The sequence below is a fragment of the Haplochromis burtoni genome, unplaced genomic scaffold (genome assembly GCF_018398535.1).
Source record: "Haplochromis burtoni strain Fernald_Lab_line unplaced genomic scaffold, NCSU_Asbu1 Contig_60, whole genome shotgun sequence".
NCBI classification, from domain to species: domain Eukaryota; kingdom Metazoa; phylum Chordata; class Actinopteri; order Cichliformes; family Cichlidae; genus Haplochromis; species Haplochromis burtoni.
Genome location: NW_024582421.1, coordinates 2,428,950 through 2,442,568, shown reverse-complemented (window position 1 = coordinate 2,442,568; position 13,619 = coordinate 2,428,950). Strand labels below are relative to the sequence as shown.

General features: G+C 41.3%; 2 protein-coding genes across 5 annotated transcripts in view; both read right to left on the bottom strand.

Annotated features, from left to right (window-relative positions):
* acot7 (acyl-CoA thioesterase 7) overlaps nucleotides 1–5,056 on the bottom strand; it is a 57,598-nt gene extending 52,542 nt beyond the window's left edge. Inside the window, exon 1 of one of the 4 annotated variants that reach the window (XM_005941192.3) lies at nucleotides 4,720–5,056. In XM_005941192.3, coding sequence (XP_005941254.1) covers nucleotides 4,720–4,769 — 50 coding nt within the window. In that variant the 5' untranslated portion in view covers nucleotides 4,770–5,056. Of the gene's footprint in view, nucleotides 1–277; nucleotides 526–4,719 lie in introns of those variants that run through there. The other 3 variants (XM_005941193.3, XM_005941190.3, XM_005941191.3) reach the window with 3 other exon arrangements.
* Nucleotides 5,057–5,248: 192 nt separating this feature from the next.
* On the bottom strand, nucleotides 5,249–7,344 carry LOC102308964 (transcription factor HES-2). Its single transcript, XM_005941189.2, has 4 exons — nucleotides 6,893–7,344; nucleotides 6,688–6,783; nucleotides 6,485–6,572; nucleotides 5,249–6,389 (listed from the first exon to the last, which is right to left on the bottom strand). Exons 1-4 carry the CDS (start codon nucleotides 6,980–6,982, stop codon nucleotides 6,064–6,066), a joined length of 600 nt encoding a protein of 199 aa, XP_005941251.1. The 5' UTR covers nucleotides 6,983–7,344; the 3' UTR covers nucleotides 5,249–6,063.
* Nucleotides 7,345–13,619: the final 6,275 nt, after the last annotated feature.

Sequence of the window (13,619 nt, the reverse complement as noted above, 5' to 3'; positions counted from 1 at the left end):
GTGTGTGTGTGTGTGTGTGTGTGTGTGTGTGTGTGTGTGTGTGTGTGTGTGTGTGTATAGAACAAAAAGGAAGACAATACGCAGCTTGGCAGCATTAGTAAGCCCTTGTGTAATAGAAAGGTGATCAATAACTTCCCATAAAACTTGACAATTCTCAGTTTTCTATTTACTAGAATTCACAAAACTCCTCACCATATGTAGGAAATGACTAGGAACCAACACAAAATGATCAAAACAGACTGTGTGTGTGGGTGTGTGTGCATCAGTAACCAAGTACCTGCTAAGATGATTTTTGGTACACTTCGAAGCTCCAGTCTTCTCACCCTCCCTGACATCTTTGCTTACTTGCTTACTTTGACTATGTTGCTGTTTCTCCACCACTGCAGTCGTCTTATCCACTTCATCTGAAGCCTGACTTTGCTGAGCCCTAGAGCAATCCATCTCTAAACACGGACTGGCTCTCAGTCTTCGTCTCTCACCTACTTCCTCTGTGTATGAGCTCTAAGAACCCAGCTTTCAAGATTTTGAGATCTGACGTTGATGGTCTGAGTGATGTCATGGAGTATTACCGCTCAAACCACATTAACTAGTCAAACTGGATCTCAGCAGACCCGCTGATACAAAGACAGACAGGAGTTAGCTAATGAAAGAAGTCATCATCACATTGAGGTTTGAGTCTTGCAGCTGACAGAGTTTTACAGTGACAAATCTGCCAAGATGTCCTGAGACACATGCAAAGCACCAGATGAATGAAACTTGTCTCAGATCCTTAATTCACAAGAATGTTTCTCCACTGTATTTTTCTATAGTAAAGACTAAATTTTGAAATTTAGGAAACAAACTGAAGATACTTGGCCAAGATTACAACCACCCCAGTACCAACATAATACAGTTTAATATGTTCAACAGAATAGCAGGCTTAAAAAAGTAAAATAAAGAAAGCCAAGTCCACAAACCTTTCAAATCACACTTACACACCTCCAAATCAGGATGTAGTTGATTAATCACTTGTTTACTCATGTAAATCAACCAAAATATCTATAATACACAGATTATATTCACAGGTGAGTACACAAAAGCTGACGTTGTTTCTGATTAGAAGCAGCACCACTGGACTAAACATACAAACGATATATAGATGATAACTAACTGAAAATGCAAAATATTGCTGTTAATGGGTGCCTAAGACAAAAGCTTCTGCCTGTTGAAAAAAACTCTTATTTATTTATTTATTTTAGTTTACCTGCGTCGAGAATAATGTTGGCTGAAAGACAGAATTATCTTCACAAACTGGGGTCTCAGTGTCATTTCTCTCCCGGCTGTCCACAGAACAAGATCATAGCACAGGTGTGAAAGTGATTTTGCATCCTAGTGTTTAACTGCAAGCATACTTACATTACCATGTGAGACAGGCATTTGCCAAACACACTCACAGATCCATATCGCTGTATGCATAAACAGTAAGTCAAAGAATGTTGTCTTACCACTTGGTGTTCTCCTATTCTGTACTAAAAGTCACAAAATAAATTGTTTATATTTTTTAGCTTTTCACAAAGCCTTTGTACGAATCTTCTAGAGAGGAACAAACTGAACTCTGAGCAAACAGTTGGAAAAAATATACCTTCCTAGTGTGTTGCAGAAAAGCAATCTGAAGTTCTTAATAGTGCCAAAATGAAAGTCAAAAAATATTGGATATGAGGCCAAATGAAAGCCAACAATATAAAGATCATAACGCTTCCAAATGCACTCTTAAACTAATCACGAGGGCGCTTTGATGGATCCTCTTTAGCTTCTTATTGCAGCGAAGAAATCAGACGGAGCGCATCTTTGATATATAGTCAGTGAAGCTGACTTAAAGAAGAACTAGATGACTAACTTCCTGTTAATGCACATACATCCACTTCTAACTGTTCAGTGACGTTAAAGATCATTGTGCAAAGACAGAATATCCAATGGATCAGTCAGGGTAACTTCTTAGTGTCACGGTCCGCTGTGACGGACCGAGTGGAGAATGCGTGTAATGGACCCAGGTGCGTACACAAGTGAACAGACGGGAGTGAGCTTTAACAGAAGGCGAGCCTTTAATATGGCTGAAAACAAGGTGTGCAAATACAGCAGGGATGGCGTGGCTAAACAAAAACCTAAACTGGGAACAAACTATGGTGAGGCTATGGCTTGGAAGACAACAGACCAGGCATGGAAACACGGAGGGTAGGAACACAGACGACGCGACACAGACTGTAAGAAACACAGAGACTAAATACACATGAGGGATGATCAGGGGAAGTGGCCACACATGGGAACGCAGCTGACACACATGAACTTAACGACAGGACAGGAGGAGTGAGCTGAATACACAGACAGTGAATGCAGGCCTTCAAAGTAAAACAGGAAACATGAGACATGAACCGGGGAGACGTAGTACAGGGGGAGGTGACATAACTGACAGCATGAACTTGACAGTACAAGACACACAGACATAAACACACGAAGGGCAAGGGAGACGTAATGCAGGGGTGATATATACAAATGGCTGGACTACCTTAGAGAACCTAAACAAATAATAAACATCAAAATAGGCTAAGCATAACACACTGGGTCACATGACCCAGGACCATGAGACTTAGGAAGACCTCAATCTAAATGACTAACAAAAAAAGCCGTCCTCTGGACTATACTGGGTGTTTACAGTCATAGTGTTGTGGTAATGTGGCAAAGTGGACATGTTATTAAAAAATTTTATGCAGTACACATTTTCCTTATGATTTGAATTTTAGCTCTGCAAATATTTATTCAGTCATTTTACACTCCATTGATTAAAATAGGCACTTTTTCTGAAAAGCTTTGATGGCAGAGGGCCTGCTGAGACGTTCACATAATAAACTTGCACTTCCTGACCTTGCTCCCTGTCATTTGTGCACAATGCTCACGAACCTGTTAACATCAACTCTGTAAGAATTTGCCAGTGCAGCAACAAGAGGAAGGAGAGAAGAGAGCAGGATGAGTATACCACTAGGATTTTGGGTTTGAGCTGGGCTCTCAGTGACTTTTCCACACACACGGCCCAAAAGGTGACGTTCTGGTGATTGAATAGTTTGTATTGATCCTTTTGTAAAGGATTGAAACACTTTCAGCCCTTAAATGTTGAAAATATCCACTCATACTGAATTATGTGAGTGATTTATCTAGAAGCTGGTGCACTGAAGCATGATGAAGAATGATGTATTCGATAAGTGAGTGCACCTTTTATACAGTGAATCATCCAATCAGTCTGTGACAACCTGTGGTTGGTGGGATTCTTTTCTTCGCTCTTCGCTTTTAGACATTACATGGTTTTCATGTTAGTTTAGCAAGGCTAAATCTGTTTTGGGCTTGTGGTAGTGTAGCTGAAGTAGATAGTGTGAGTTTATAGCATAAGCTTAAATAAATATGTTCACTGACCCAACCTGTGACTGTCACCTTTGTTTTCTGTGATCATTAAAGATAATCCCATAATCTTTGATGATCACTGTATTATTATGACTGTAAACATTATATTTTTTATGATTACAGAAAAGAAGTTCATATCCAATCGAACTACTAGCATCTTACTGCAACATCCCAGTAACTGGAAACTTACTCCCACATGGTCAGTCACCTAAAGGTTTCAACGCATCAATCATGCAAAGCCAGAAATACTTGACATCCTCCACAAGGGGGAGGGGAATCAGACCCAATGTTTAAAGAAATACTTTTGAAGTTATGATTCATTAATACTAATACTGTCTGGCTTCAGGAAGTCTTCCGAAGACCGTGGTAAACTTCTCAGAAACTGAACACTGAGCAGTGAAAAATGAGAAAAGATTATAAAACTTAAATGTCCTATAAATGTCATACTGACTTATATAAGTATCATATGTTGCTGTTTTAGAATAATTTAAATCTTCATCTGATTGTGCATTTTTTCCCATCTTTTTCGTCGTTTTTCGTGTTTTTACTTGAGGGAATGTTTTATTTTCCTTTTATTTTCCTTTTCTTTAAATGTAGGCATATATTTCTGACATAGCAGAGGTGCGCAAGAGAAGTTTGGCTCCATCTACGGACGAGCGCAAGTACTACCACCTATTCTCTGGAAAATTACGCGCCGTTGAAAGGTATTTTAATAGGTCGCAGTCGTGCCCTTATTATCACAGATGGCGGTTTGCTTTCTGGGCTCTACATCTGTTCATTATCTGATTAAATTAATAAAGGGGCAAAGTGCGGACTAATTAAACTAATGTCCAGACAAATTGAGTCACGCGATAAACTTTCACGCGATAAAATGTTTACTTTTCTTGGACTTTGGGTAAAATGGTAGTGGCCTTCGTCCTTGGCCGTGTTTCGCCTGTTCTGTATGAGCTAACCGCGCTGAGGTCATCACTTGCGAAACGCGGCTGAGATGGTCCGCACCTCTGACGAAGCTCGCACGTTAAACATCCTGAAAAAACTGCGTCTCGTATTTTATACAACAGCACACGTCAAACATCTTGAACCAGCGGCTGAACTCGCCTCGGGCGATGGAGTCTGCGCAAAAATATAAAAAGAAGCAGAAGCGGATTATCTGGGTTATCGTCCTCTCAGCAGCTCTCACGCAACTACGCCGGTAGCCGCGTTGTTCTCGTCATTTGGCGACCAGCAGCACCTTATTAGCATGTGTGTGAAGGTAGCACTCGTGTAAACGTGTCTTATTAAACGTCCTACCTGCATATCTGAAGGGGGGATGCTGCCTCGCCCGTCTGCGGTGCCGACATGGTTCTCGTGTTGCAGTGAGATTCGTGTGTGATGTGAAGGGAAATCACTCTCCCGGCGTCCGCCGGCTGCTGTGGTCACAGTGTCTTTGCGAAATGGCTCGATTAGAGGAAATGTGCAGAGCTCGTAGAAATTATCTGCTAAATGTTTTGCAAAATCTGTTCTTTCAAATTGCCCTAAAATAATAAACTATTATATTATCGATATAATAAGCCAGAGAAGATCCTTTGCATTCCATAGCTTCCTAAATTGTTAAATGAGAAAGGCATGTTTGAGAAACAGAAACCTCAGCTATGTCAATACCTATAATCGTCCAGAGGGGGGCAGCAGAGACCGCACTTTCTCAAACTATTCATTCAGGAGCAATATTTTATGCTGCCTGCTGTGGGCGCATTTGACCTCAAAATGCGTCCCAGAGTTTTTGCAGCCAGTGGCGTCAGTTTTGTTCACATCTGCCTGACAACTGTCTCATATAATACTTTGTTCATTAATTTTAAAAAATGCATTCAATTCTCTACGCCACGTTTTAGCTCAAAAAACTCCGTTTTTTTATGTACACATTGGTGCTGCATTGTCTGCTTTCTTCCTGTAATATAGGTCAGTTCATACTGCCAGTTTTGCTTTGCAAATTTGCTGCGTGCCTTGTCCTGCCCCTGTCCTTACAGTTAAAATCACAGTCATCTTTGTGTGCGCATGGTCCAAAGAGCGTTTTTCCTTTTATTACTGAATAAACGATCCATATCAATAAACCTGTAAAAGACCAGAAAGTCTAAGCACAAACACAAAGCGAGATCTAACTAGTTTATTTATTCATTTATTGTACAAAATATACAATACAATTTGCTGTAAACAGCAAAAATACAACACACCCCAACAGAGATACTCACTGCAGACATTTTATGTCTACAAAGTTCATCTGCACAGATTCAGGACTCTGAAGTCTGTTGTGCAAATTCAGACATAAACTGACCCTTTGGGTCTTACAGGGCTGTTTCAATGGCCCCTGATTACTTAGTCCGCGACGAGGACTAAATATTGAACGTATACATACATGCAGATTTTTTAAAAAATTCATATATACACGACTGTCTACACTTGTCAGCTTGTACAGGACAAAAGACTCGCGCGCAAAACGAGTATACAATACTCAACCAATACGATGAATTGTTGCTTTTCATCACGGAATCCAAGCTCTTAATCACTGTGTGTATTTACAGGTAATGCTCTCTCAATATTATTCCCAACATTAAACACATTACAGTCTTTTTACAGCTGTCGGAGGACCACTTAAAAAATTTACCAAGGTCTCCACACTGCAGCGCTGGCAATCTGCGAATCTGACTGCGCTTGGTTTGGGACCGCTGCGCTGCTGCGTTGCTGACTCTGCACCCTGGAGCTGAAGCTGGATTTGATGCTCAAGAGTCTCTGATGGATCTGAGGCAAAGTCATCGAGGTCTGGGCGCAGCAGTTCAGGCAGGTTGGGGTGACGGTGGCGGATATGGACTGCTGGACAAATTCATTGACGCGCTGGTGTGCGTCTGGATCCAAGTTGGTTTGGGGAAGCAGAACAGAGACGCGTTTAAGGCACGCCTTAAAACCTTCCCTGTAATTCTCTACAGAACCTGAAAAAACAGATAAATGTTAGGATTGATGTTCATCTAATCTGTTGTTAATACATTTAGAAATAAAAGGGTTAAATAAGTCATAGCTAACTTACTTTTAGCGTTAGCAGGTTGAATGTCACCGAGGAACCGCACGGTCATTTCCAGGATGTCTGCTTTCTCAAGCTTGGTGTAACGAGAGTGCTGGAGACAAAAGGGAAAAGAAGATGTTAGATGTACGAGTCAAAATGCTGTGCTGACTATAGTCAGTTACATCTGCAAAGTGAGCATACTGAAAATGTAAATTCAAACAACTTACATCTCTGCCTGTGAGGGGGATGATTAGGTTTTTTAAGCGGGTCAGACTTTCGTTAATACGGGCGCGTCTTCTTTTTTCCATTAGCGGTTTCATAGTCTGAAACAAAAGGACACATAGAATTTAGTATTCATTCATTACAACATGTGTGAAGTATGCGGTAAAAAATATTTAAGGAAATGAAACTAAATTTAGCCACTTTGCTTACCTTTCTCAGTTCAAGAGCTTCTTTTCTTTTGGCAAGAGATAGCTTTGGGGGAAAAGATTGGAGAGCTTCGCATGTCATGTTCGGAGACATTTTCAGCGTCGACTTTGTGCCAGAGTAGTGTTCAAAACCAAGATAGGCGAAGTTGTGCCTCTAACGGCCAAGTACTGGGGTATATATCCAGGTCCGTGGCGTCGGTTTCCGTGCGTCATGGGTACGCCCCCAAGCCGGCACAAAACGATTTGAACGGGACCCACATTCTACGAAAACAAGACAAAAGCATCAAATTTAGTCAGATAACCATCTGTCTTTTACTTTAATCCAAGCCTAGCTGCGGTGCGTGTCTGCGTTATGATCCATAGACCAAACAAAATCTGTGCCAAAAAGCTGAGGAAATTTGTACGTAAAGAAGCTTCCAGTTTTGACGCGTCAAATGCTAATTCATCAAATATCCATTCATTAAGCCATACATTTTACATCATATTTTAAATATAATGTTTTAATACAAAGATAGGTTCATTTTGTTTCTCACACAGTTGATGGAACTAAATTTTGTTTTGTTTCGAAAACACTACTGGTGCGTAATGACGCAGTGTTCGGAGATGCCTAGAAAGAAAATACAGGCTCTAGAATTATTTATTTTGTAATTTAACTATGAAATATAACAAGCTACGCATATAAAATCACATTTTATCCGTATTCTCACTTTTCACTGGCTATTATTAAGATTTTCTTTACAGCTGAATTTCCTGTTGCTGTTCAAATCTGTTCGTTTACTGGGATATAATGCGTGCAATTCTGACACAATATTCTTCATATATTCTCTGCATGGAGCTGTGTGTTTAAAAATAAAAAATAAAAATTTAAAACAAGAGGATGCAGTACATGCATTAGTCGCACAGGGGCCAGGCTTGCATTCAAGAAAAAAAAGTGTCCACATGGATATAGAATCTTACTCCAGGCATATATACCCAAGCCACGCTACTTTCAAATAACATCTGTTCTTAGATTTTTACAACAATGGTTTTGCATGTGACGTTTTTATGCAGTCTCTACCCAGGGGAGGTCTCTACCTGTAGGGTGTATCCCACTACAGCTAACGCATCATGCAGTCAGGTGGGGGCTTGAAAAAACAAAGGGTGGGTGCTGTGGGTGCATTTTATTAAATCACAATAACCATAGCAAAATATAAAAGGACACCAGGTTGTAACTTACTCACAAGGCATTTTAAATGTTTTTGTCCGTTTACCTGTCCGTGGTCTAAAAGTATTTAATAACCCAGCAATCTGTCCTGCCAAGTGTGAACCAACTTTAGGTGACAACTGTGATATTATTGTTATTGTTTAAAATATAAACTGGAGAGGCATGACAACCCATCAAATACCACTGCACTCTGGGGAACCACACGCGCAGCACGCGCCACGGGGACCAGATGGCTGTCTGTTAAAGAGCTCCCAACTCTACCAACCCCCAACCTCCATTAATGACCCCCACACCCCACATACTCCTCCTGCACCTCTGTAGCATCCGGAGTAAGCAGTCTCCTGGTCCAGTCTATGCGCGCGCACGCATACACACAGAGAGACTGTTCCAAACATTTGTGCTCTTTTTCTATAAACCTCACACGCACGACACACGATCTCAACGCGGTTTTTGGCGTGGGTATCCCATCTGCAAGCTTCTAATAGGTCCATGTTGTTAGGGTCCAACTGAAAGAAGCTTTGCATCTATCCCGTTTTACTCTATGCTGCAGTTGTCTCCCATAGCTTGCCTCTGTTTTGTTTTCTTTTTTTTAAGCGTCCACGCTATCGTGACATGGTTGTTTATCATAACAAAGCTCAATCTTTTCACAGAGATGAAAGATGTTTGAGCAGGAGTGCATGACTCTGTCGATATCTTTTCGAAGCAGTATTATTTTGTCTTACCGGAGACAGTGGTAGCAAAAAATAAAATAAAACATGACTGTAAAATTCTCAATTCTACTACTAAATTCTCTAATATAATATATATCCTATCTTTCCACCTGGTTCAGTTTGAGTTAATATTTTTTAACGCAATAGAGTATAGGTATAATATTGAAATGGGGTCGATTTGTGAAGCTATCTTAGTTCAGCATTTAACTTCAAATGTAAACAAATAAATACTAAAGGGGTAAAATATGGAGATCAGAAGCCTGCAAAAGATCTTCAAACGAAGTCAAACCCTGTTCTGAAATTGAGAGGCACACTTGCTGCACGCGCCCCTCGCGCCCTGCTGGGATTGCAGGACGATGGTGGTGGGAGGGGTCGGCTCTTCTCTGTTTTGCTCTTACGGTTAGAGTCCTCTTTTGTGTTTTCAATCAAATTCGGCGTCGACAAACCATCTGTGCAGACCGATAACAGCGAGCCTTTGTCTGAAATGTACCAACACTTCATGGGAATTAAGGGTGGAGAGACTTTTTGCCTCATCTCGAGATTCGATGCTTTTCACGACTCAAACAACGGAGAGCACCAAATTCAGTATTTTTCTCTAACCATGTACAGTTCACCTATTTTAGTGGAGGCTATCACTTCGGTGGAAACGTAAAAATATAATTTCTCGGTGAATGTAAAATTGAAAAAAGTTTGAAAGAGTATGAATATTAATTACTTCAGAAGAGTGTCAATTAGGCTAAACTCCCCAAACTGAGCTCTTACTACAACGTCTATATGTCTGCTCGAGTGCAGAGCGCCAAACAGGGAGTTAAAAATCTAAAGAGTAGTGATATGAATGAATATGAATCTCTTTTTACTACTTCATATAAGAATTTAAGCCGTTTTTTTCTGACACCTAAACTGTGAAGTTCTATGACAACTGACTGTTATCATAAACTGTTCTATGATAAAGTCATAACTATGGAGAAATAAATGACTTGTAACATTTTTCCATTTGTTCAAATTGGAATTGGAACAAATGGAAGTAAATTCTCGTACTGTGCAAAGGTTTTGGGTAGTTGTGGAAAAAATGTTGTAAACAGAGAATGCTTTCAGAAAGATAAATAATGATTGTTTATTTTTTATCAGTTTACAAAATGAGCAAACAAACAAACCAGCATCAATTCTCATAGGTACACTTGATCAAATTCAGGGACTTTGTAGGATTACAGTCAGGTGATCAATCAGTTATACCAAACAGGTGCTAATGGTCAGAAACAGCTGTGTAAGAGACCTAAAACTGGGTGATGAACAGCCAAACTCTGCTACCAAGGTGAGGTTGTGAAGGACACTGCATCAGCAAGGTCTCTCCCAGACAAAGATTTTAAAGCAGACTGGGGTTTCAAGATGTGCTGTTCAAGCTCTTTTGAAGAAGCACAAAGAAACAGGCAACATTGAGGATTGTAGACACAGTGGTCAGCCAAGGAAACTTAGTGCAGCAGATGAAAGACACATCAAGCTTATCACCCTTTGCAATCGGAAGATGTCCAGCACTGTCATCAGCTCAGAACTGGCAGAAACCAGTGGGACCCAGGTACACCCATCTACTGTCCGGAGAAGTCTGGATGGAAGTGATGTTTATGGAGGAGTTGCAGTCAAAAAGCCATACCACTGACGTGGAAACAAGACCAAGTGACTTAAGCATGCACAAAAACATAGGAACTGGGGTGCTCTGGACAGACGAGTCAAAATTTGAAATATTTAGCTGTAGCAGAAGGCAGTTTGTTCATCGAAGTGCTGGAGAGCAGTACAATAGTGAGTGAGTGAAGCAACACCATGCTTCAACAGTGAAGCATGGTGGAGGTTCCTTGAAAGTTTGGGGCTGCATTTCTGCAATTGGAGTTGGAGATTTGGTCAATTAATGTGAGGAAGCCTACATCCAAGCCTAGGGTTAATCCAGTTTACTTTGCTTCCTGCATGCAAAGAAAAGAAAAAGCTTTTTTTTAAAAGTAAGAAATAACAAGTCACAGAAGTTATATGACCTGAACAATATAACAGTGGGTTATTTAACTGTGTTCGTCACAGTGACAGCCTGTGAGAAGAAATTGTCTCTGTGGTGGCTGGTGTTCCTAAACAGAGCTCTGGAGCGCCTGTTTGAAGGCAGCAGTTTGAGCAGTGTATGTCCAGGATGTGAGGGGTCAGCAGAGACGTTTTCTACCCATTTCCTTTATTAAAGCTGAAAATCTGAACTCCAATCACATCTTAATGTTTTCATGTAAAATGTACTGTGGTAGTGCAAAGAGGGATCATTGCAAAAACACTATCATTGTATCAGTGTCCAAATAAATATGGATCTAACTCTATGACTGACATGATGGAGCTGTTCACAGCAATGTTCACAATAATGTCCATTTTGTGCATTTTTTTGAAAGCAAAGAGTATTTATGTGAATTGCAGTCATATACTGATGACTGGCTGGTGCTGGTAAGTGCTGCCTAACATCTACACAAATTAGAAATGCTAGATATTTAATGGCAGAGCAGAATTCATTCTCTATGTTTATGTACAAGTTTGATCAGAACGGGATGTCAGAACTGGCCACATGTTTTTCTTTTGGTTATGCAAAATGGCAAAACATTTACTTCCTAATGTTAAGCAAAAGTCTTTGCTTTTGCTCACCAAATGAGTAATTCCATGGAAATTCAATGAGCCTCCCATATAACCCCCTCCAAATCAGCAAGTTGTAATTTTTGGACTTTATCAAGTGTATTTGACCATTTTTGTAAACATCAATGTGTTTATTGACAGTATGCCAAATTTTATCATCATACTATAAATATATCACATGTTCCAGCCCCCCAAAGCTCATAGAGATAGATTAAAACTGGAAACTGGAAACAAATCACTTTTACGATATATCCAAGTGTCCCAGTCTAAAGTTTGGGGGCGACCGTGGCTCAGGGGGTTGGGAAGCGTATCTGTAACCGGAAGGTCGCCGGTTCGATCCCCGGGCTCTCTGTCCTGGTCGTTGTGTCCTTGGGCAAGAGACTTTACCCTACCGCCTACTGGTGTTGGCCAGAGGGGCCGATGGCAGCCTCGCCTCTGTCAGTCTGCCCCAGGGCAGCTGTGCCTACAACCGTAGCTTCCCTCCACCAGTGTGTGAATGTGAGAGTGAATGAATAGTGGCATTGTAAAGCGCTTTGGGTGCCTTGAAAAGCGCTATATAAATCCAATCCATTATTAAAGCCGAGTATCTTTTGGTTTCTTTCTATAACCACAGGTTTTTCTTTCCAACTGCAGTGTACCGAAACTGCACCGATATAATATCAGTGACTAATTGTGACAGAAACAAGGACAATACATAGATGTTTCATCTGTTTTATGATAAGTCACTGTAGAAAAGCACATTTTGGTTAAATCTTCAAGGGCTGTATCATCATAAGGGATAGGTGGTTGATCAAAAAAAGTTATAGTATAAAAGGTCACCTTTTTGCTCTTTATGCCAGTCTCATTTTCTAGCCATGAAAATGAGACTGGCATGTCTTTTGGACTTTGGGAAAGACCTGGAGTAAGATAAGATAAATCTTTATTAGTCCCACACGTGGGAATTTTTTTTTGGTTACAGCAGAAAGTGGACAGTACAATTTAAGAGCAGCAAAATATTTACAAAAAAAAAAAAAATAGAATAAGATAAAATAGAATAAAATACTATGTCGTATCAGGGAAATTGCACTTAGTAATATAGCACATAAGGGAGACTGGGCGAAGGCTATCATGGTGTATTGGATGTGTGTGTCTGTCTGTCCGCACGTGTGTGGTCATCTGCAGAGACCATGTTGTGGAGTCTGACAGCAGTTGGAAAGAAAAACCTGTGAAATCTCTCCGTCCCACATCGTGGGTGCCGCAGCCTGCCACTGAAGGAGCTGCTCAGTGCTGTTGGAGTCTCCCGCATTGGGTGGGAGATGTCCAACAAGGATGACAGCTCATCCACCATTCTCCTGTCGCTCACCACCTCCACTGAGTCCAGAGGGCATCCTAGAACAGAGCTGGCCCTCCAGATTTGCCTGTTGAGTCTCTTCCTGTTCCCAGCAGAGATGCTGCTGCCCCAGCACACCACACCGTAAAAGATGGCTGAGACCACCACAGAGTCATAGAAGGTCTTCAGGAGTGGGTCTTTCACCTCAAAAGACACAGGTACAGCCTGCTCTGCCTGTTTCTGTAGAGAGCATCTGAATTGTGAATCCAGTCCAGTTTATTGTTCAGATGAACACCGAGGTACCTGCAGCTATCTACAACCTAAATGTACAGCTGTTTAGTGGTTGCAGTGGAGGATGTTTGTGCCTGTGGAAATCTACCACCAGCTCCGTGGTTTTTCTATTGTTGATCTGGAGGCAGTTCTGCTGGCACCAGTCCACAAAACCTATGGTCAGTTCTCTGTACTCCCTGTCATCCCCATCAATGATGAGGTCAACTATAGCAGAGTCATTAGAGAACTTATGCAGGAAGCACTGGGTGGAGCTGTGAGAGAAAAAGAGAGGGGAAGACATGCGGCAAAGGGCCAGGGTTCGCACTCAAACCTAGGCCCTCTGCTTTCAGCCATGAGGTATGTGGTTGCCTGCTCATCTGACTGAGCTAAAACCACGCCCAGAGAGAATCCAGAGTACCCAGTACCCAGAGAGAATACTCGCAATCACAAGGAGAACATGCAAACTCCACACAGGAGGGTTCCCGCTGGCTGGTGGAGTCAAACTCAGGACCTTCTTGAAGTGAAGCATCAATGCTAACCGCTGCACCACCATGCTGCCCCACCATGCTGCCCCACCATGCTGCCCCACCAT

What these genes read in the sequence shown, in the direction of transcription:
- LOC102308964 (XM_005941189.2), bottom strand. Translation starts at nt 6,982, where the DNA reads ATGTCTCCGAACATGACATGCGAAGCTCTCCAATCTTTTCCCCCAAAG. An exon ending in TCCCCCTCACAGGCAGAGAT is followed by an intron (nt 6,573 to 6,687) that starts GTAAGTTGTTTG and finishes TTTTGTCTCCAG; the next exon opens with CACTCTCGTTACACCAAGCT. An exon ending in TCAACCTGCTAACGCTAAAA is followed by an intron (nt 6,390 to 6,484) that starts GTAAGTTAGCTA and finishes CTGTTTTTTCAG; the next exon opens with GTTCTGTAGAGAATTACAGG.